Here is a 20803-nt window from a genome sequence, read left to right as displayed (position 1 = left end):
GGATGTTACAGTGAAACTATCTTTGAAGTTTCACAATTAGAAGAAAGCTCCTTTAGAAGTCTCCAAACTATAAAGTAAAATACTTCATATGAATGCTTGAGCTTTTTGCCCAAGCCAGTAACCCCGCAGGATGGCATATGTTCACTGCTGCACAGAACCCACAAAATGAAATGAGCATCATTTAAAATGTCTGTTTGGGAAAAGAGGCAGCTGATTTACTTCTCTGTGTGCTACGTGCTCAGTAGGTTATTGATGCATTACACTAAAAGGTGTAATGTCTGTTACTCTTTCCAAACACTAACTTTTGTAAAAAAACCCTTCATTTAGTAAGCTTTTGCTCTTTTTCCTCAAAATACAAGTTTTAACAGTCATGTTTCATTATATAAAATGTAGTAATTTACTTGTCTTTTTCTCCAGTGTGTGTTTTTAAAATCCCTTCTCCCGTGCAGTCCCAAGCGCTGTATTTAATACGATAAATAGCGTATCTCTAGCAACCAAAGTGGGACCCTTGATTGACTATGTTCTGGCTGAGACGGAAAGGAAAGCTCTGAGTGAGAGTTACCTTCCTCCCATATTGGTGACAGTTCTGCAGCCTAAGCCTAACAGTTACCATAGAGAAAGAATTTATAAAATATTGACTTCAGGAAAAAAAAAAAAAAAAAAGAAAAAAAAAAAAGACAAAGCTCCCCCTTCACTTGCAGATTAGCAGGTTACATGTTGAGAACTGTAGCAGAATGCTAGACTCCATTACATAAGTTTCCATCTGATTTTAAGCTGCAGCAGCTGACCCAAAGCTGACCACATCAAAGTACCAACTCAAACAAGCCTTAATCCCTCAGATGACAGTTTGATGTAACATGGCACGCTCTGCATTCCAGCTGTCTAATTTAAACAACACGGGTAACTGTAAAGAAGTAAAGCACAAACAGGACAACAAACAGTTCATCTGAGAACAAACCACGTGTGTGTCTTACAGCCTGCCAGGTCACGGGACTGCAAGCGGTTGGCTCGGTGCTAACATACAAGCACGGCATTATGGCTGGCGGGAGCGCTGTATCTGTTGATACAGACAGGAGATGAGAAGAAAGATTAGGAGAAAGGAAAGCTGAACAGCACTAATAGTCAGAAGAAAAAATGCATGTATAAGATAATTAATCCAGCCTGGTGAGTGGTCTAAGTATAAAAAAATGTAAAAATAATTAAACAAACTAAATGTTAACCTAAGCAAACCTAATCCCCTCCTGGGAGTGGGGACATGGATCCTTTCTGCAAGAGGAGGGAGGAGAGGATCTGTGGTCTCACAAATAGGCCAAAGCCATAAGACAGTTATTTCAAAAGCAGAGTGAACAAATGTAGGAAGATAATAATAAAAACATTCTTTATTAAACACATCCCCTACTTTTTTCTAATATTACACTCTCAAGGTGGTTTCCAGAAAACTGTTGGAATATATTGGCTATTAGAAACTGATGACAAGCAAGGCTATGTTACAATAACATACTTCAGATACCAGGAGTGGACTGTCTGTCAAGAGAATCTTTTGACATTTAAAAAAAAAAATGAACCAAAACTGATTATATTGCTAGAAGTTACCAGCTCCAGGTTGCAGTAAGAGAGATGTTTCAGGAAAGGTTTTGAAACCAGAGAAGTGAAAGGACAAGGCAATATTCATGGTGTAACAGTTACAGACACAAAGTACGATGAGCAGATCACAAAGGACAAATCATATAGGGTTCATTAATATAATATAGGGGGAAAAAAAAGACCTAGAGAGTACGCAGTGGTAGAAACAATACAATAGAGCACAACTCACACATCTTTACTTGCCATTATCTCCACTTATTCCTATAGTTTGTTTTCTGTCTAAACCAGGAAACATAGATCACTCATACATCGTATTTCTGATACTGTATTTATGGAACAATGACCAAACCCTAAGCTATAGTATCTATGGGAGAAAACAGAGTTTAAATGAAACCATTTATCAAATGCCCTGACAAATGCACTGTTATTTATAATTGCCTGCATGGTCTGTGCTGCACAAGACACACAAATTGCAAAGGACACAATCCACATCTTAGCAAGGTTTAGAATTTAGATGCAACTAAATTTGTCCTTGAACACAGTGACTCAGAGAAGCACACGGGTTCAAAGTGCCTCATGTGCTACCAACCTCCTGTTCTTTACCAAGTCAACAGACCAAACTATTGAAGCCTGTTGGAGTCAAGAGATCTCATCCCTCTGGAAGTCAATAGGAGCCTTATGATGAGGTTCAACAGTCTGAGATTCAACAGCCAATTAACAGACTGAAGGTCTCAGCAAATGCTGAGTTCCTGGTGCATGTTCTCCCAGAACATCTCACATTATTGGATTGGATGTTTTAGAAGGTTGGTTCTGGTATGGTCTCTTGCAGCCCTCAAAACTGGCTGAAGAAGTTATTTCAGAGAGATACAGGAATGTTACAGAAATGCAATTTTTTTTTTTTCTTTTTAAAAGTACATATGGGACATTTAATTTGTTCTGTCTCCAGCCTTTTCAACAAATGATGACAGCTTGTAGAGAATTATTTTCTCTAGATGCTACAGGTGCAAACAGAAAGCAGTTAAAGATGAATTCAACAGAACCACACACCACGGGTACTAGCTTATTCCAGTCAATGTAATCATCAGGACAACAGGTTTTGAGTGGTACCACAATGACAACAGACACCTGATTGTAACTGAACTGACTTAGCGTGTGCTTTCCTCACTATTGCCAAGGTCGAAATGACCTCACTGTACTGCATTGCTAATAAGCCTTTGGGAGGTAACACTGTTGTAACACACGGATAAATCAGATGGACACGCAAACAGAGCCACAGCTGCAGAGTTTAAATTAATGTCCTTTTTTGATGAATGCTATAGGCTACCTGTGTTACTTGCAGAGGAGTTCTTCACTTCAGTACCATCATGTAATATTTGTAATAACCCCGGTTGCTGCTCGTGCTGTGGCCTGTTGGGAGTTTCAGGAGCGTTCAGCGGATAGGATTCCTTCGTCTCAGTCCTCAAACACCCTAAACATGTTAAACAAGAGTCTCGCATCTTGGCAAAGTTCTGGTAAGTGCTTTCACTGGAAAAACAGTACAATACTGGATCAGCAACACAGTTGAAAGTAGTCAACAGGAGAGAAATATGGTAAATATTAAATATTTTCTCAGCAAATGAGCAGTTTTTCTCCAACAAGCTGCGAATCACAAGTAGGATGTGGTATGGTCCAAAGCAAACTAAAAAAATGAAAACAGTGCTTGAAACCAGTCGTTTAATTTGGATTTTCTTCTTCTTTTGAGTGCCGTGACTCTTGTGGACAACTCGTAAAATCCCACAGTAAGAAAAGGCCAGGAGAAAGAAGGGGAAAAGGAAGCCGGCAGAGAAGCGGTAGTAATTGACGCTGTGCTCCCATTTTTTGATGGGGTAATGCTCAAAGCACACCACGTGGCTCTCTGCATCCATACTGATCTCTCCATGCGTAAAGACAAAGCAGCATGTCATTATTTCTTTGGTCCAGATAACGATGCTCACAATCACAGCAGCCTTCATTGTGCGAAACGGTTGAAAGCGAAAAGGGTGCACTACCGCAAGATAGCGGTCAATGGAGATGCAGCAGAGGAAGCCCACGCTGATATAGATATTCTCATACAAGAGGATGCCACAAATTTTGCACAGCAGCTCATTGTAGGTCCAATTGTCATGCTGTAAAACATACTGAAGCCAAAAAGGCAAAGAAAATATGTAGAGCAGGTCTGCTACAGTCAAGTTGCAAAGGTAGATACCCAATTCATTTTTAGCCTTGATCTGTAAATACCCGTAGTACAGTGACAGGCAGTTGGCTGGCAAGCCTAATATAAATACAAATACATACACCACAGGGGATAGTGTCTGGTGGATATCATGATTAATAGTGCACTTCTCAGTTGCATTCTCTGTGAAATTCATCATCTTCTACCTCTCCCCGTGAATCACTCATCAGGGTCCCGAATTAATAGATGTAAAATTTAATTTCAACCAGTTTCATGTATTGCTTATTTCTTCCACAAACATTTAGGTTGAAGTGATGACTCGTTGCAGGATGTTAATAACCTGAAGGTAAAACACATGAAAATCTTGAGAAGGGATACAATTGTCAAATATATAGTACAGTTTTCAGTAAGCTGCCTTTTCCTAGCCCTAAATTTTCTTACAGTCTCTGATAGAAGGTAAAGCCTGTCTGGGAAATCATGATTCACATGAGTAAGTCCTAGTACTTACCAGAAAAGTACCAGAAAATTTTGTGTCCAGGAATCCTAAAGCAAATTACAAACATTTGTCGCTTTAGATTTGCGAGTATCTAAAAGCGGAAGAAATATCATCTCTGTTTTGCAGATGAGGCACAAAAACAATAATGTGATTTACCCATGATGCAAAAAAATGTCTCTGGCAAACCAGCAGGCCACTCAGACTTCCTTAGAGGGATGCAGGGTGCATTAAACAGTTCATTTTTAATTTCCATTTCTTAAATTTCCCTTTAGATACAAGAAACCATGGAATATGCAGTTCAACACATCAGGATGAAAAAAATGGAATTTTTAGCAATCTTTCTTACAGTTTCCTGTAAACACAATCCTGAAAGCAAGCTGTCTTTTTCTGTCGGAAGGACACTGTGAAAATCTAGTACAACGTACCCCCATGGCCTCAGTCCTACAGGACGTGCTATTACAGATTCCTTGTTTGCCACTGACTCTCAAAGCCACTTACTACTGTTATTGTCTATACATTTGTGTCTTTCTCCTTCATCTTCACTGAATATGAATATAATTGTTTTCACCTGAACAATCTTCTACAATCCAAGCACATACACATACAAACCATTCCTACACTATATATTAGTATTCAAGATATTTATAAAAATAAATTCCGACGAGGGGTTAGCACTCGGTTCAACTAGGACGAGCATTAAGCCTTGAGTCAGCTCACAGTGATTAAACCCAGACTAAACGCAGTATCACATTCAGCATTTTATCACCTCATGTGATATATTCACACTGGCACACATGCTCTGGACTGGAAGACAGCAGGGCAAACTGTGCCCAGCCTGGGGAGGATGTATGTTTTACCTGACGATGCAGAACACTGAGACTATATTTCTTTCCATCTCTTCCCAGAAAATGCCCAACTGTAGCATGTACTTTTGTGTACAGAGCCTCAGTTAATATGGAATCACAAGGAGATAGCACTGTCCAGGGACAAAGATAAGGTCTTGTTGCTTTTTCCTGTTTACTATCCTAATTTGTATTTTTGTCATCATCTTCTGTTCTGCCTACAAACAAATTTTTTTCCAAGGCAACCTTTATGAAAACATAACCATGCTACAGTAAAGTTACTGTTAGCTGCAGCATTTGAGGATGTTACTGTCAAATAATTGTTTTTAGCAATTTTTTAAAATAGTATTGGGTTTACTCCTATAGAAATTGAAAAGAAAATCACTTTCTTTGGGCAAGAAAAGAATTGCCTGGTTGAAATAACTGATCAAATCTGCAACAGCTTTCAGTGTTCAGCTTCAACCAGTGTAACAGTCCCACAGAAATCACAGCAACTTAAGGACACATGTAAATATTTAAGAATTAGAATGTATTTTTCATTCCTTTGCTTTTCCTCTTTTTCTTACCAACAGACAGAACATCAACCTCAGTTTTGCTGGAAATACTCTTAGGGATCTCAGATACCTTCAGTGATGAAACAACAGGCCAATACAAGCTCAACTCTCTCAAAACTTCTGCCTTCATTGTCCAATGCAACTTGTGCGAAAGATTGGTCAAGTCTAGCACAGCGCAAGCTCTGCTCTTCTCCTCTCACGCAGCTCCTTTGGGGGTTCAGAAACACCCCCTCCACTGTGGGTGGCACAATAGTTATTATGGATAGATAAAGCACAGCAGGAGGAATGCTGCTGGAGGGACCCAGTCACAGAGCGCTATGGTTCAGTTTGCAGTTTGCTCCAAGAGACTGCCATAACCTTCCCACAGAATAATGATGATAATGTTAGCAGCACAGACATGTACAGCAGAAATTAATCACTAACGCTATGTACTCATTTCCCCAAAGTCTGATACTTAGGGGCCATTAGCTCTCCTGTAACACCATCCAGTGCACTATGAATTTCAAAATGGCTTCAGAACCATCATGCAGCTTTTCTGTCTACAGGAGATCTGCAGTGCACAGAATCTTTGCCGAGGTGGCTTTGATAACCTACCCCACCTTTTCCAATCCAGAGCTCCAGACCAAGGACAATTGTTTTTGAGTTTGCATTTGATACCATTTCATTTCTGTATAATAATTTGGTGACTTTTACATGTAAGAGTTTGCCTGCACAGGAAGATTGGCACATCTAGTTATAGTCTAAAATGCCTAAAAATCTGGGATCTGTCATCTAATCTACCAACTAAAAGTGTCTAGTCAGTGTCCAGCTCATGTTGATGTGGCCAAATAGTAATTCAAAAGCTGTTGACAGTTTCGAAAAAGTCAGAACTGACATAGTTCAACAGTGCTAAGTTTTGTTCAGTGGTACCCAGTGAGTCAATATGGACCAAAGTATGAGAAAAAGCAGATGTAGTCACAGTTGCATTGCTTTTTGAAAATGTTTCTTTTCCTCTAAGAACTCCAAATGTTTTTCTTAAATTATGTTTATGTCATGGAGAACATTATCGTAAAAATAATTTCTGTTTAGTTTAAAAGTCTTGCCAGAATGCAGAATGTGAAGGAGACAGCAAGTTTTACTGATAGGACATTATGCTAATATAATATGTACTTAGGATTACAGCAACATTTCCTGCTCCTGGAGGAAGTGCTGGAGTGGGCTGTTTCAGGGGGCAGGAAGAAAAGGCTGACTGTTACGAATCCCTTTGCCTTGCACTAACAAAACCTCCCCAGTTTCAAAGATGGGGATGAAAGACAAAGGTCTGGATTCCTGCTTGTGCAATAGCTGTCTTACACTGCTCTTCTGGTCAGTGGCAGCAGCAACCCAGGAAATCTTTCCCTCATTTCAGCCTCCTCAGCACGTGGGCTCTGGGATACCTTTGTGCCCTCTGACCCCTCGTGCCTGGCTAGTGAGAGGCTCCGTAGCCAAATGGGAAATCTGCAGGTACTTCACCTTTCCCCCAGCACCGAGTACACCAAACACAGCTCTGCACCAGCCAGTAAGTTAAACTACGCTTTTTCAACAAACCTGGTAGCAAAGTCCCGCTGTGCCAGTGTTAAATAGAGGGATGCGGAAGAGCTCACCCTGTTATTAAGAACACAATACACAAAACCTTATGAACTGTTTGGAAAAGTGGAAACTGAAGGAAAGGAAACTGGAGGAAAGGTGATGCAGGGTATGTGAGAGAAAAGACAAACAGCTCTCCCATTACTTACTGACCTCATCAGGACAGGAGGAGGAGAAAAATAAAAAAAAAAAGTTGCTGTATGAAAAACATCTGGGGTGCAGATAATCATAAAGCTGAAAGCAGTTACGAATGGGAACACAGAGGCATTCCTTTTAGACAGCTTTAATATGGAAATAGTGCAGCTGTGTGATTTTTTTAGAGGTTAGTTTAGGTAACACCTCCAGTATCACGAGTCTGCAGACATTTCCGGGCAATATTTTTCTCTCATATATGCCCACATCTTTTAAATGATACTCATCTAAGTCCAAGTCTTGGAAACAAATTAGAAGATTCTTACCACCTACACAAGTTCTAAACAATTCTCTCATTCCTGGATGAAAAATAAAGCCAAGGATCCCTGGGCTCCAGAGAGCTTCACTTTGTCGTGGTTTAAATGAGCCAACTCTCGTTACTCACTGGACAGTTCAACAACAGGTTCTTTTCTTTCCAAACTCCTTTGTGCCTTAACCGTTGACAAAAAAATGACGCCCTCCCTGCACCAAGAACCATGGAGCAGCTCACGTGTTCAGCGCTGTCTGCTGGCATCGGCAGAGGAAATAGCTCAGAGCCACTTACAGCAACAGCCTCTTCAGCTCAGACTGAGTACCAGCACGGAGCCTGGGTGATTTTTTAGTTTCAGTGAACATTGCTACAATTTTCCTCATAAGAAATCTGTCTGCAATTAGACCTATGCGTTTTCAGTAGAGACAAATGGGACTATGCCAAAGGACTTCCCTGTGGGCATTTGCAAGAGTTGTGCGCGCAGCTTGTCTCATCCACGAAGCACTCATTTCCGTGAACAGGGCACGTAACGTGGTCGTGTGCCTTTATGTGACAGTAGCTCTCTTGCTATTTAATCTCTCCCTGCACCTGTCATACACTGCAGACAGGCCTGAGTCACTTGGCTGTCATAGCAGGACCTGGACTGCGCTGCGTATCTTGGAACCAGAAACCTGAGGTTGTTTCAGCCGAGGACTTGGTTCAGAGCATTAACTGCACAAACACCAGCCCTTAAATTCACACACTAAGCTTCACCCAATGCTTGAGGGTTTGTCAGCTTGATTTGATCCTGGTTCACAAAAGGCTGGAAAAATAAGGTCAGGTAAAGAGACTGGGAAGCGATGACCAGTGGCATAGACTAGGAACCAGACAGAAAATATAAGAGAGGCAGAAACTGGCTAATAACCTTGTGCAAGTTTAAAAAAAAAGTAGAAGAAAGTGGAAATTGGGGTGTGTGACTGAGTATGAGGAAATGGCACAATGACGTTTGGATTCAATGGGAAGAAATTTGATTTTAGAGAAAGACCAGTTGGAGCGAGTCCAGAGGAAGGCCACAAAGATGATCAGAGGGCTGGAGCACCTCTCCTATGAGGACAGGCTGAGAGAGTTGGGGCTGTTCAGCCTGGAGAAGAGGAGGCTCCAGGGAGACCTTACAGCAGTCTTCCAGTACCTCAAGGAGGCCTACAAGAAAAATGAGGACAGTAGAATCTGTAGTGACATGACAAGGGGTAATGGTTTTAAACTGGAAGAGGTAGATTGGACTAGATATAAGGAAAAATTTTTTTACAATGAGGGTGGTGGAACACTGGAACAGGTTGCCCAGAGAGGTGGTTGATGCTCCATCCCTGGAAACATTCAAGGCCAGGTTGGATGGGGCTCTGAGCAATCTGATGTAGTTGGGGATGTCCCTGCTTCTTGCAGGGGGGTTGGACTAGATGACCTTTGAAGGTCCCTTCCAACCCTATGGCCCTTCTATGATTCTAGAAGGGTTACAAGTAGAAAGAACCATAGAAGGCAATGAAGGATGATTCTATTAACACACAAGAAAAAGATGAGTAAAGAAAACAAGTACATATGAGGCACAAGCACAAATTCTAGATCTAAATATAGCTGAAATATTTGCTGTTATTTTTTGTTTCAATCTTCAGAACCAAAATTCTGACCCAGCATCTAACAAAACTGTATTTAACAATAGGATGGGGGCATGGGAAAAAAAAAAAGAGATAAGCAAAGTCTAACAGGTATTTTTAAAGTCTAGCTAATTCCCTCGGAGTACACATAAAGAAATTTATGAACTATTGTTGATAATGTTTCAGAAATTATGGTGGATTGGGGTAAAACAGGCATAACATCTGTCTTGTGAAAAAAATTAGTTGGGGAATTACACACCAGTGAGCCTACCTTCAACAAAAACAAGTCATCAGACAATCAATATGCATATCCGGTGCATTTACAGAAGTGACTCACACCTGCAGAGACTCACCCCAAGTGTTTCCTGCAGTACTTCAGGAGAAGATGAAGTTGGGCTGGGGCTAGCAGCTGCACTTACTTCACATCCTGTCTTGGAAAGATGGGAGAAACTCTGGACTCAGTCCTACCTGCTTTCTGTAGAAGGAGTGCAGGCTCGAACGGGCCCTGTTTTCCCTGCAATGTGCAGCCTTGCCAGGCTGCAGATCCCATTGCTGCTCCAGAGAGCAGAAAGCAAAAGCGAGTTGGAAGGGATAAAGGACAGTAGTGGATGCTTGTCTCATCTCCCCTGATTAATCCATGAACCTGTTGCCTCCCCTTGCTGACAGTGGTCAGCCCTGCCCCACACAGCATCACGCCCAAATGTGATCCCAGGCATGTCAGTACCCCAGCTCCCAGAAACCTCCTGACACAGCTCAGTGCCATCCCTGTCCTCATAGCCTCTTCAGCCTGATATCAGACATGACATCCTCCTTCTCAACAGCTTTCAGCTCCCGTGATACCCAAACAATTCCTTTCTTACACAGAGCCCCCACACACCAGGGCTGCTGATGCACAGAGGGAAGGCAGGACTTGAGTGGGAATAGAGTCAGCAGCTGCATTCTAGGGCTCAGGAAAGCCAGGGAAGGAACAAGGAGGGAAAGATACAGAGGCAGCAAGAGCAGCAGTGCTGCAGCCAAACAGCTTGGAAAGCTGCTTTAGAGATGCTGCTGCAACAAGAGACACACGATTCAACAAGAGACAGTAGTGTCAGACCAATCCCATTTCTGTCGTTAATGAAGTATGTGGCTGAAGAACTAGGCAGGAAGCAACAAGTATAATATATCTCGATTTTATGAAGACTTTTGACATGTCCCGATGTACATTTTCATTAACACCTGGGAAATTGTAAAGGCATTACGTACTGCTGGTGTTACACGACTGGCTATGCAGCGGGATGGATAACAATGCACTTAGACTCACTCTGTGACTGCTAAGAAGATAAGTGTTCTGGTGGGATGCAGTATTTAAAGGGCACAAAGTCAGGTGTCCTCTCTATTCACCACTGGTAAAGTCTCTGGAACCTTTTCCACTCTAAGAGATACACAACCAAATTAGAAAAAGTCCAACTATTTTGGGCAACCAAAGTACATAATCCTCATTCATCTGTCTTCACAAATGCAAAATTATATTCCCTTACAGACAGAAGTTTCCTGAAGATAAATTGCTACTGCTTGTGAAGCACTCAAACGTCCTACCAATGACTGCGGTAGACAAAACAAACAAATAGATGATAGGCACATTTATTAGAGGTGGAAAAAATTCCAGTGAATAAGATATTTTATCCTTGTTCATCACTTGAGATAAGACAACATATTACTCTTAGGGGCACAATGCAAAGCCATGGAGATATACTCAAGCTAGCACTGACTGTTATTTCAGGGACCAGGAACAGCAAAGGTGCAGCGGTGTGGTATTGGCCTGGCAGATCAAAGAAAAAGGGCGCAGGAAGAAAGCCAAGGTAATTCCAGTCTACTGCATTATGTTTCTACAAGAAAGGTGCTCAGATTTGGTTCAAGCATCTCAGCAGGGCACTGGTTTTGTTGAGCTCAGACAGAGTTGGCATGGCTCTCATTGAGCCAGAAGTCCAGCATAAATAATGACTCTACTCATTAAAGATCGTAGCTTGGTTTAAATATGCAAGTGCGCTAAAAATTAGGTTACATTAGAGATCTTCAGATTTCTAATTCCTGACCTCAGTGTACTTGACCGTGATGCTCACCTTCTTTTAGTGCAGTTCATTGTATGTGCACCATCAATGTCTTTTCAGGGCATGGGATTAATTTCTTCACTGACCACACCATATATTTTCTATTGAATCAGTTTCTAAACCATTCTCAGTGAACATGGAATTAAACATATACCACTTTAAAGACAGATACATGGTCACTAGCAGTATAAATTATAAGTCACTAACACAGAAAGTGTGCAGAAATTTTGTTTCTGTCAAACCTCTATGCGAAGTACAATTGCTACAAGGAGTTTTGTTTGTGTCTTCTGCTGGTTTTGTTGTTTGTAAAGCAGAAAGGCAACCTCTCTGCTATACTTTTTTTTTTCTGCTTTTTTGCATTAGAAGAACAAAGTCTTTATGTTCTCTTTGCAAGAGTCTTTCCGGAGGCATACAGAAAGAAAAGGACTGTATCTTTTTAAACCTCTGAAACCACCTTACATAAATTGGAAAAAAAAAGGTAAAAACTCAATTCCTTCTTAAATTGTATTCCCTTCTAAAGTTAATTTAGGCCTATACACAACACATTCAGTGTTTGTTAGCTTGCAAGCGGACCCGTCTAACACGAACCTCTGTGTACAGTAACTATTACTTTGTGTATCTGTTTCAGTGGGAGGAAACCATAAAAGTATTCTGTAAATTACAAATCACTTTAGTTTTGTCAGTATTGTATGAGTCCATTTATAAACTTATTGTCAAAGAAGGAAGCCAGCAACATTTTTTCAGAACCCACATAAACAAAAGACTAATTAGTCACCAATGTCTAATTTTCTCTAGCACAGACATGCAATTATTCACAGCATTGGGTAAATCACTCTATTTACTCAAACTTTTATATCCTGGGAATTGGTCCCAGCTTCTTCATTTCTGCTTACCAAATTTCTCCGAAGTCTGAAGTAAGCTAGTTACATTAAATTTTTTATCGCTAAACTTCAGATGCCACCTGGCCCACAGCGGTGGGGTAGTTGAGGGTTTCAGGTTCTCAACTTGTAAATCTGTCATTAGGAATTGTTCACGTGGGTTTGAGTAGCAGATTCATGTTAAAATACTTGAATCATGAATCTTTTTTTTTCCCCTCATAGTGCATTTGATGCTTGTTGAAAGCGCTAGATGGGACATCACCGTAAGCTGAGAAACTTGACCTGTGCAGCCTCACACAAGCAGTGTGGGCTGATGAACGCAATGCAGCTAAAAGTCAATGAAGATAGCCCACATATGTTAGCCATAGAGTTAATTCAAATAATTTCATGACCTCTAAATCTAGTTCCAATGCTCATTTCCCATCAGTAATTACATGGTAATGTAGTTTAATCTCACAAGTGCCCTGGCCCGCGGATCACGAAGCTCTGTAAGGAATAGTTGAATCAGTATGGATCACAAACCTAGATGTTCTATATTCAATCCACTTCATAAGTCCAACAAACTCACTCTCAATTAAGCAGGAAGCCACCTAGAAAGCAAGCAGCTGAGCACTTCTGAATGGCCATGAGAGAGCTAAGGTACCACACACCAGTAACTTGTAATAACACATTACCCTGTAGGCTACACTGGTCACAGGGAGGACTGGTCACAGGGAGGACTTGTTGAAACACAGAACTTACATTCCTGGAAAATGTCAATATTGCAGAAAAAACCATCCTGAATAACCCAGGAGATTATCATCCTAGGCTCACATTTGTCATTTTAATTAGAACACTGAGTATCCAGCTTCTTTCTTACCCAATATACAAAATGCTGTATATTGCATGTTAAGTGTTCCATATAACAGAAGTCAGTAATAAAGCATATCCTATTTTACAGTAGAACACTGGGAAGGATGTGGGGGTTCCAGAGGTCACACACTGAACTGAAGGCAACAACACACTTTTATAGAACAGCACCCTCACGTATCACGTCGGGATGTCTCAGCAGGCTGTAGGTACTACCCCTCCATCCTGTGCAGCTCTGCAAGGCTCTACAGAGGTGCATGGATCCTCTGGGATCTGCTGGCTGTGGTCAGGAGAAGTGCAGGGGAAAAGTCAGAGGTCTAGTAAAGCTGAAGACTGAGGGAGCTGGGCTTGTGTAGTCTGAAGACAATCAGATTGAGGGCAAACACAATAACAACCTTCAAACATTGCGGCAAAAAATGCTTGGGAAGCTATTGGGACCTTCCCATTCTGCTCTCCACTATTGTTTGACAGCTGATGTGACACAAACCCCTCTTAGCAATATGCAATATCATGGAAGTAAATTGCAGAAATCTGACATGAAGTAATTTCATTTCCACAAAGGAATTTTGTTTTGAAACAAATAATAATTTTTCAATTATTTTTTATGAAATATTTTTTCATTTTGAAAGCTATATCGAAGTGAAATCTATATTACTTCACATGCAGAAAAACTAATACCAAAAATCCATGTTCTGCTGCTGTTCCATTTCATTTCAGCTTTTTATGACTTTGGACTTCTTAGATGAGGTCTGAACATATGAAGGACAACTTGACATGAAGGGTAAGGAAGATGGATAGGATAATAAGCACAGTTAGCCCAATATCTCAGATTACTACTTATTCTTTTTCTTGGATTAGTGCCTTTTCACCAAATGCAAAGCATGGACAATTGGTGAGCATAGGGAAGTGCTGAAAAGAAACCACACTTCGGAAAATCCCTATTTATGGTAATAAGAAGTTCATACAATGTGTAATTTCAGGCAGTCAAAATGGTATCAAGGAGGTGAATCACACAACAGGAATTAGTCATGCCATAGTTGCCTCAAAGCTTTTCAAAATGACCATCATCTGCCCCCTCCTTCCTGCTGTTAAAGATCAGCCAGGTGGATGACATGACCCTCCAAGTACTTCACCGCTGAGCTGTTGTGACTAGTTCCTACCCACAGGGAACATCTCCCTGAGGCTTTGTCGATGATTTGCCTGAGCACAGGACAGTGGGTGGAGGAAAATACATCACACCACTTTCTGCAGAAACCTTAAATCTCTGTATTCCTCAGAGGATAACTCCAAATCTTCCTTTCACCTCAGCCAACTCAACCTCCCTCTCCCCTGCCACAACCCTCCTTGACACAGAAGCCAAAGCACTGTACCAATCAATCACAGACAACAGAACTGCTTATGATCCTAAATCTGTGAGCTGATTCTCATTTAAAATGACAATGCAAGAAAAGCCAAGATTACTCAGGTCTTACTGATTAGAAGCCACACAAGCCATGATCAACATGCAATACTACCAGTAAGGAACAAGGACTGGAACATCTGTGTTGTAGCTTGGGATTGAGAAATAGGAACTTCACCCTTCTGAACTAAATGAGTTCTGATTCATTTTACCATCTACAGCCTTGAGGAAAATCACTCTTCTGATTCATTTTCCCAAACACTGTATTACTGCCTCTTTTGATGCTGCAGCCTCCTCTGACACCAGTGCTGTGCTCCATCAGGCAACGTCAGATGCCTTGCATAGAAATCAGTGACATAAGGTTTAGGTCATATCTGTATGGCATTTCAATGAGTTTTGCCTTTCTTTGCAAACCATGCCAGCACGCCCTTCTACGCCCAGGACTGCCATACAGCTTCTGCTCCACAGAGCGACTGCCCAAAGGGAGCCAGCCCACAGGCTTCTCAGCAGCCTGAGCAGGGGCCACCCATTCACAGCACGTGGGCCATAGCACACCGCCGTCCTCCCATACCAGTCAGCACGCACGCACCAAGGCCAGGCAGAGCGAGTCAGATGTTAGCCCGTATCTTCGCCCAGATGCTTACGGCACTACACAGACACAGCCCATATTTATATTGAGAGCAACTTGCTCTCTGTACCCATGTGCTCTCACAGAAAGGGGAAGGGGTGCCAACGACATGCAAGGCAGTCCCTTCTGTTGAGCCTCCCCAGCCTCACTCACTGGCTACAAGGGAAAACTTCTGTTTGAAAATGAAAAAGTTGGAGACCAAAGCAGGGACCAAATTCTGTTTCTGCTTGCATCTTTTACAATGCCAGTGCCTCCAGACAGAACAAGGTATAATTAAACCCAAGTATCGGCACATCATGCCCTCCAAACCGAACTGTCTCATTAACCAAAAGTAGGTCGGAAAGCAACCAAACATCCATCTGTACAATTTTTTTTTCCTCCTTTACTGATAAAGTAAAGGATAGAACTATCAGTGGATAGAACTGATTTTGCAGTGCTGCTGACAAGCAGCAGCTTGGGACATCAATAATCTGTGTTTGACTAATAACTTCTGACAAGTAGCAAAGGCTGTCTGAGAGAAAAATTTTGCTTGCTAGGTCTAACTGAAAGGTGGTTGAAACTCTGCCGTGTCTAAAGAGATTGAGCACATCTCCTGTTCAAGGAGGATGTTAACACTTTCATTATTCCATGCATCAGCAAATAGCGATACATTTAATAAAGTAATCTCTCTTTTAAATGCTATTTTCAGCATATATGATTTGGTGTATGATTCATTTTGTATAGCAAAAGTTTTAAGACATGGTAGAGTGAAAAGCTGTTTACAATATTTTGAGATTTTTCCCTTCCTCCCCTCCTTTTTCTTTGACTCAGTTCTTTTTCTTCTGTTTGGATTTATTTTAATCAAAAAGATGGCATCTGTCATAGGAGAGGAGCCTGTTCAACTGAAGAACCTAACATGGCGTGCACTGTCACCATTTCAAAAGGGACTAATTCTTTTGTGCCTTTGTGCTATGTTTGTGTTTCTGGCTTACACTGATCCCCATTGTGTGTTTCAAACATGTTTTTGTTCTAGATCCAATTCTTTCTAGACTAGCACACCATCCACCCTTCCACGCACTGCTGTTTAGCTGTGCTCATTTCCTTTCAGACTCAGTTGAGTCTTTTGTGGGCCCAGTTCTATATTTCTGTATTTCTTCCTTGGATCCAGTATTGGAGGGGAGCTATGCAGATGTGTTTGTGCATGTCTTCAAATAGACCCATCTAGACTGTAGGGATTTAACTCTTCTAAGTTATCCCTTTTTTTTTTTTGCCTTTAATTAAGCTTCCTCCTTTTTTACAGTTTCCCTTTTGGAGATTAACCAAGTTTCCAGTAGATCTAAGTCAGTATTGCATGTAAGGCATGCTCTCCAATGTTATTTCTCAGACTTCTCACCATTGTGTAGCAGCAGCACGCCATGCAGAAGGTTTTCCTCTATGCTCTTTCCTTCGTTGTTGCCTTTGCTCCCTAGGTGACTATTGAAAACTTCGTTCCTTTCTTTTTTTTTTTTTTTTTTTTTTTTTTTCACTTAAGGATACAAGACTCCAACAACCTAGTCCCCAGTGGAGAAATCATTCTAAACAAAGTGCTGGCATCCGTATCTGCAGGCTTGCTTACATCTTCATTTCCTGAATAAAGAAAATTGGGAGGACCTACTTACCCACACTAATGGTATTAACCCGGATGAGAGAAAATCAACATAAAAATTGAAAAAATAGTTGAAGAACCATGACCTTACAGAAATTAAAAAAAACCTCTTATTTTATAGTATCAGAGAAGGAACTGACAGCAAAAGCGATAACCTACCTGCAAATAGTTCATGCAATAACAGCAGTAGAGTGCCCTCTCCATTACCTATAGGCCAGATCAGTTTTCCATTTCTATTTGCCTCTGGCATGGTGACAAGTCTGAGCCTAAGCAACCCCAGATCAAACTCCAAGACAACCCAGCTGGGAAGAATTTTTTTACCACAGAAACAATTTCTGGCAAGAGGGCTCCATGGAGAGGAACAGAGTACACTTTCAGGTGAGCCCATTTCTCAGTCTCCTTCTAACAGTGTTTGGTTTAAACCTGTTATTTACTATTTTTTTCTTTTTCAGACAGATTAGCTACAGCTTCTGGATGAAGTGCCTAAAAAGTTCTCCTTTTGCTACCTGGTAGATTAACAGAGTTCAGAGCACAGTTTCTAGTGGAGAAAAAGGAATTACAGCGGATGCATCCCTCAGAGAATAAACTGCAATGTTGTTCTTAGCTGCTGATGATTACTAATACCTTTACTTAAAATTATTGGCCAGTTTCTTCTAAACATTAAAGCTGTTCTGTGTCTTATCAAAAGCAATTGCCATCAGCTGTCAGGGTCAGCAGCTCTGCAAATGGTTCAGCTGGCAGGGTAATTCATAACAAGCATTAAAAGCCACTCAGAATAAGCTTTATAGGAAAAACAAACCTCTTAGAAGAGACATTCAGCTAATTATAAGGTAATGAGCCTCACAAGGCCACCACATCTGGAGTTCTCTTTCCACAGTTCTTCACTTACAAATAATTAGCAAGTTGTGTAAATGTCCTCATGAGTCTGAAATAACTTTTTCTTCAGTTACCACCACACTGACACAAGAATAGTCAGCAGGAGTGAAGCCCCAGCGCAACATGAATGCACTCTCATTTTAGGTCTAGAAAAGCTGGCAGTGAAAAAACTTTCTTCTCCACACGCTGTTCAATGGGATGCTAAGAAAACTTGCAGTTACAACATCAGCTGGTTAATCTGAGTGACGATGTCCACAGGGCTGGTTAGGGGAGGAAGACTTACATTAGTGCCCACACCTTTGTACACCTGGCACCGTGCAACTGTGCTCAGCCACAGTTAAGAAGTCTCCAGTCTGTTCGATCTGAGGAACCAGCCATCCCCCAGGCTCACCCTATTTGATGACATCTAGTATGATGACACCTATGTACACCTAGTTTGGCTGGGACTCATCTTCCTCCCTTCTCTGCCCTTTCCCCACATCTCCATTCTCTCTTTTCGCACTGGCTAGGATTGCTTACACTCCCCAGATCCCAGAGCAAAGGGCTGTCAAGTGAGATTAGGATTTTTTTAATGAGATATTGAAACCTCAACATCTTTCTTCATTTAAAACTGTGATATTCAAATCACAATGCTGTGATGTAGACACTGTCACCCCTCCAGCTGTGTCCCGCTGTCACAGGACAACGTACTGATCTGATCCTATAAACCCAACATTTTCTCACAGTGTACTCCCTAGACCCTAGAAAGACTCCTAAAACTTTGGGAATGTACCTTTCACGTTATCTAAATTACAGCTGTATAGCACTGAGCATAAAATAAGCTGGAAGCAGGTGTTTCTGGCTCTTCCTTCATATAACAGAAAGACCTTACAATTGCATGTGTAGAAGTGACATGATATGGGGGAACAACAACATACTAGCAATAAGATGGGGAGGCAGGAAGGATAGGAGTGGAAACAGTAAAAAGTTTTGTTTCCTCAGAAAAGGAATGGAAGAGTGGGTGTTAAATACACAGGATTGACTCACTGTTACTGGCTTCTTGATTAAAGCAAACTTGAAAGGAGAAGTGGTCAGACCCCATACTCTTCCGCAGCCAGTATAAACACAGGGTGCTAATGTGGAAAAAGTCACGGAGGGAGCTGATTAACAGACTGCTCAGAAAGTTCCGTAATGCTCACAATGACAGTGTCATGTCTTATGAGCCTATGTGTAGCCATTTTTCCTTCCCTCACTGTTAAGTTTCCTTAAATTTTTATTAATAAATATCTGCATGTGTCCTGAACAGAAAGGACAGGACAAGGCCGTTACATTCTTCTAAACTCTCCATTTCTCAGCTCCCCTCCTCGTGCACACATGAGTAAATCACTCAGTGATTTACTTTTGTTGTTTCTTTTCAAAGACTGTCAAGAACCCGAAAAATGTACTTATAACAGAGGCAACCTAAAATAACAAACAAAGGTTTTAAATCCTGTTTAGAAAAAAAAGGAATAGATTCATTTCTGACCTAATGGATTTCGTTTTCACTAAACAAATCTTCACATTTCAGTTTTCCCAAGTCAGGTTCTGAATATCAGCAAGAAGGGTGGCTTACTGTTCAAAAAATACAGTAGTGACATACTTTTGGGGTACAAAGAGAGATCCATGCAGGTGTACACGGAGCACCCACACACTAAGGTATGCAGCTTAGCAGTGTCCTGTTAGGCATAACTTTTGGCTTGTGCGCTGAGGGGAACTAAAGTATTTAAATATCTTATTAGTCATTCAAAATAGCTTCTATCTAGTCAACTTCCACCGTCCTAGTAAGGTCTCTGAAAATGGCTACCAGATTTTATCTGCTGGCTATTGCTTTGGGTTCCCACCGCAAACATGAAACAGTCTCTCAGTTTATCTTAACAATCCCCTGTCATCAGTACAGCAAGTGGAATCCCAGAAAGTTTTTTTGAAAGAACTTTTATTCAAAGTTCTCACTAGTAGGAACTTGCCAAGGAAATTGATTTTGAAGTAGTGAAATTTTTTGGACATGTTGCTTTGGCTGAGTCTGTGGACTGCCTCATTGCTCTGCTTTAACAACCTAGCAAAAAAAAAACTGTCCTGCCACCTTTCCAGGGGTCATAACCTTGTATAACCTGGCCCAATGATGGAAATTTAACTTGCTTTTAAGAATGAATAGATAAAAATGAAACTCACCTGCAAGCAGAGTTTGTTCAAAGAGGACTTTCCTGCAGCATGAAGAGCACAAGATTTCCCTTTTCCCATCTCCTGCTCAGGCTGCTGGTGAGGCTCTCCTCCTTCCAGCTATGAGCAAGGCTGTCGGTGAAACAGCACGGGGAAGGAGGAGGAGATTGTGTTTCAGCTCCTGTGCTCTTTACAGTTCAACTGCAAAGGAGTTAGCCCAGCCCTCTCCTCCTTCACCCACTCATTCATAAATGAAAGAGATGACAGCACCAAAAGCAGACACTGAATACGGAGATGGCAACACACGCAGAGCAGTGTTCACACCCATACCTGCTGTCACCGACACGAACCAGCAGATAACTGCACCATAATCACAGCAGCTGGTGCAAAGCCCAAATAGTGCTGCTTTTAGCTTATCTAAACACCCACAGATGTCACCTCATGCAGACGTATTACAAAGTATACAGACCGTTAGTGTTATTAGTATTATTTACAGTAAGTTGTTCCTAGAGCTTGCTGAGATCAGACCTCATACGTCCAAACACAGCAGAAGCTGATCTCTGCACAAGGGAGCATCTTCTCAGAGTGTGCAAGAGCAAGGGCTGCAAGGGGAGGTGGGTTTCCTTCCTCTCTTGTCTACATAGTAAGACAGACTGAGGCATAAACAGATCAAAGAGCTTGTCCAAGGTCATTCAGGAAGACTGTAGCAGATGTAAAAGCTAACCTTCTGCTAACTTACGCCTCTACTCTTTTACCCACAGGAGTGAAAGCTGCACAACAAGACACGTATTAAAGTGTCTGCCATCCAAACTGAAAGGCACTACTTGTAAAAAAACCACATAGATACAAATTACACCACTGAAGCCGGAAACAAAAGCTGTTGCCAGTTCAGGCTCTGAACTGGTACGTAACTCACCTGATGTAGCACTCTGCCGTGCTGCTGTA

The 20803-nt window shown here is 41.4% G+C and overlaps 1 protein-coding gene across 2 annotated transcripts; it reads right to left on the bottom strand.

Annotated features, from left to right (window-relative positions):
* Nucleotides 1-518: 518 nt before the first annotated feature.
* On the bottom strand, nt 519-20068 carry GPR68 (G protein-coupled receptor 68). Of its 2 annotated transcripts, none has more exons than XM_086748789.1 (2): nt 19871-20068; nt 519-4115 (listed from the first exon to the last, which is right to left on the bottom strand). In XM_086748789.1, exon 2 carries the CDS (start codon nt 3972-3974, stop codon nt 2898-2900), a length of 1077 nt encoding a protein of 358 aa, XP_086604915.1. In that variant the 5' UTR covers nt 3975-4115; nt 19871-20068; the 3' UTR covers nt 519-2897. The 2 variants fall into 2 exon arrangements, with proteins under 2 accessions (XP_086604915.1, XP_086604916.1); XM_086748790.1 differs by lacking the exon at nt 19871-20068 and adding an exon at nt 18710-18763.
* Between the last annotated feature and the right edge of the window lie 735 nt (nt 20069-20803).

Source organism: Chlamydotis macqueenii, chromosome 5, assembly GCF_036417535.1.
Source record: "Chlamydotis macqueenii isolate bChlMac1 chromosome 5, bChlMac1.mat, whole genome shotgun sequence".
NCBI lineage: Eukaryota > Metazoa > Chordata > Aves > Otidiformes > Otididae > Chlamydotis > Chlamydotis macqueenii.
Note: the sequence above shows the minus strand (reverse complement) of the source record. Positions and strands in the feature narration are given on the sequence as shown.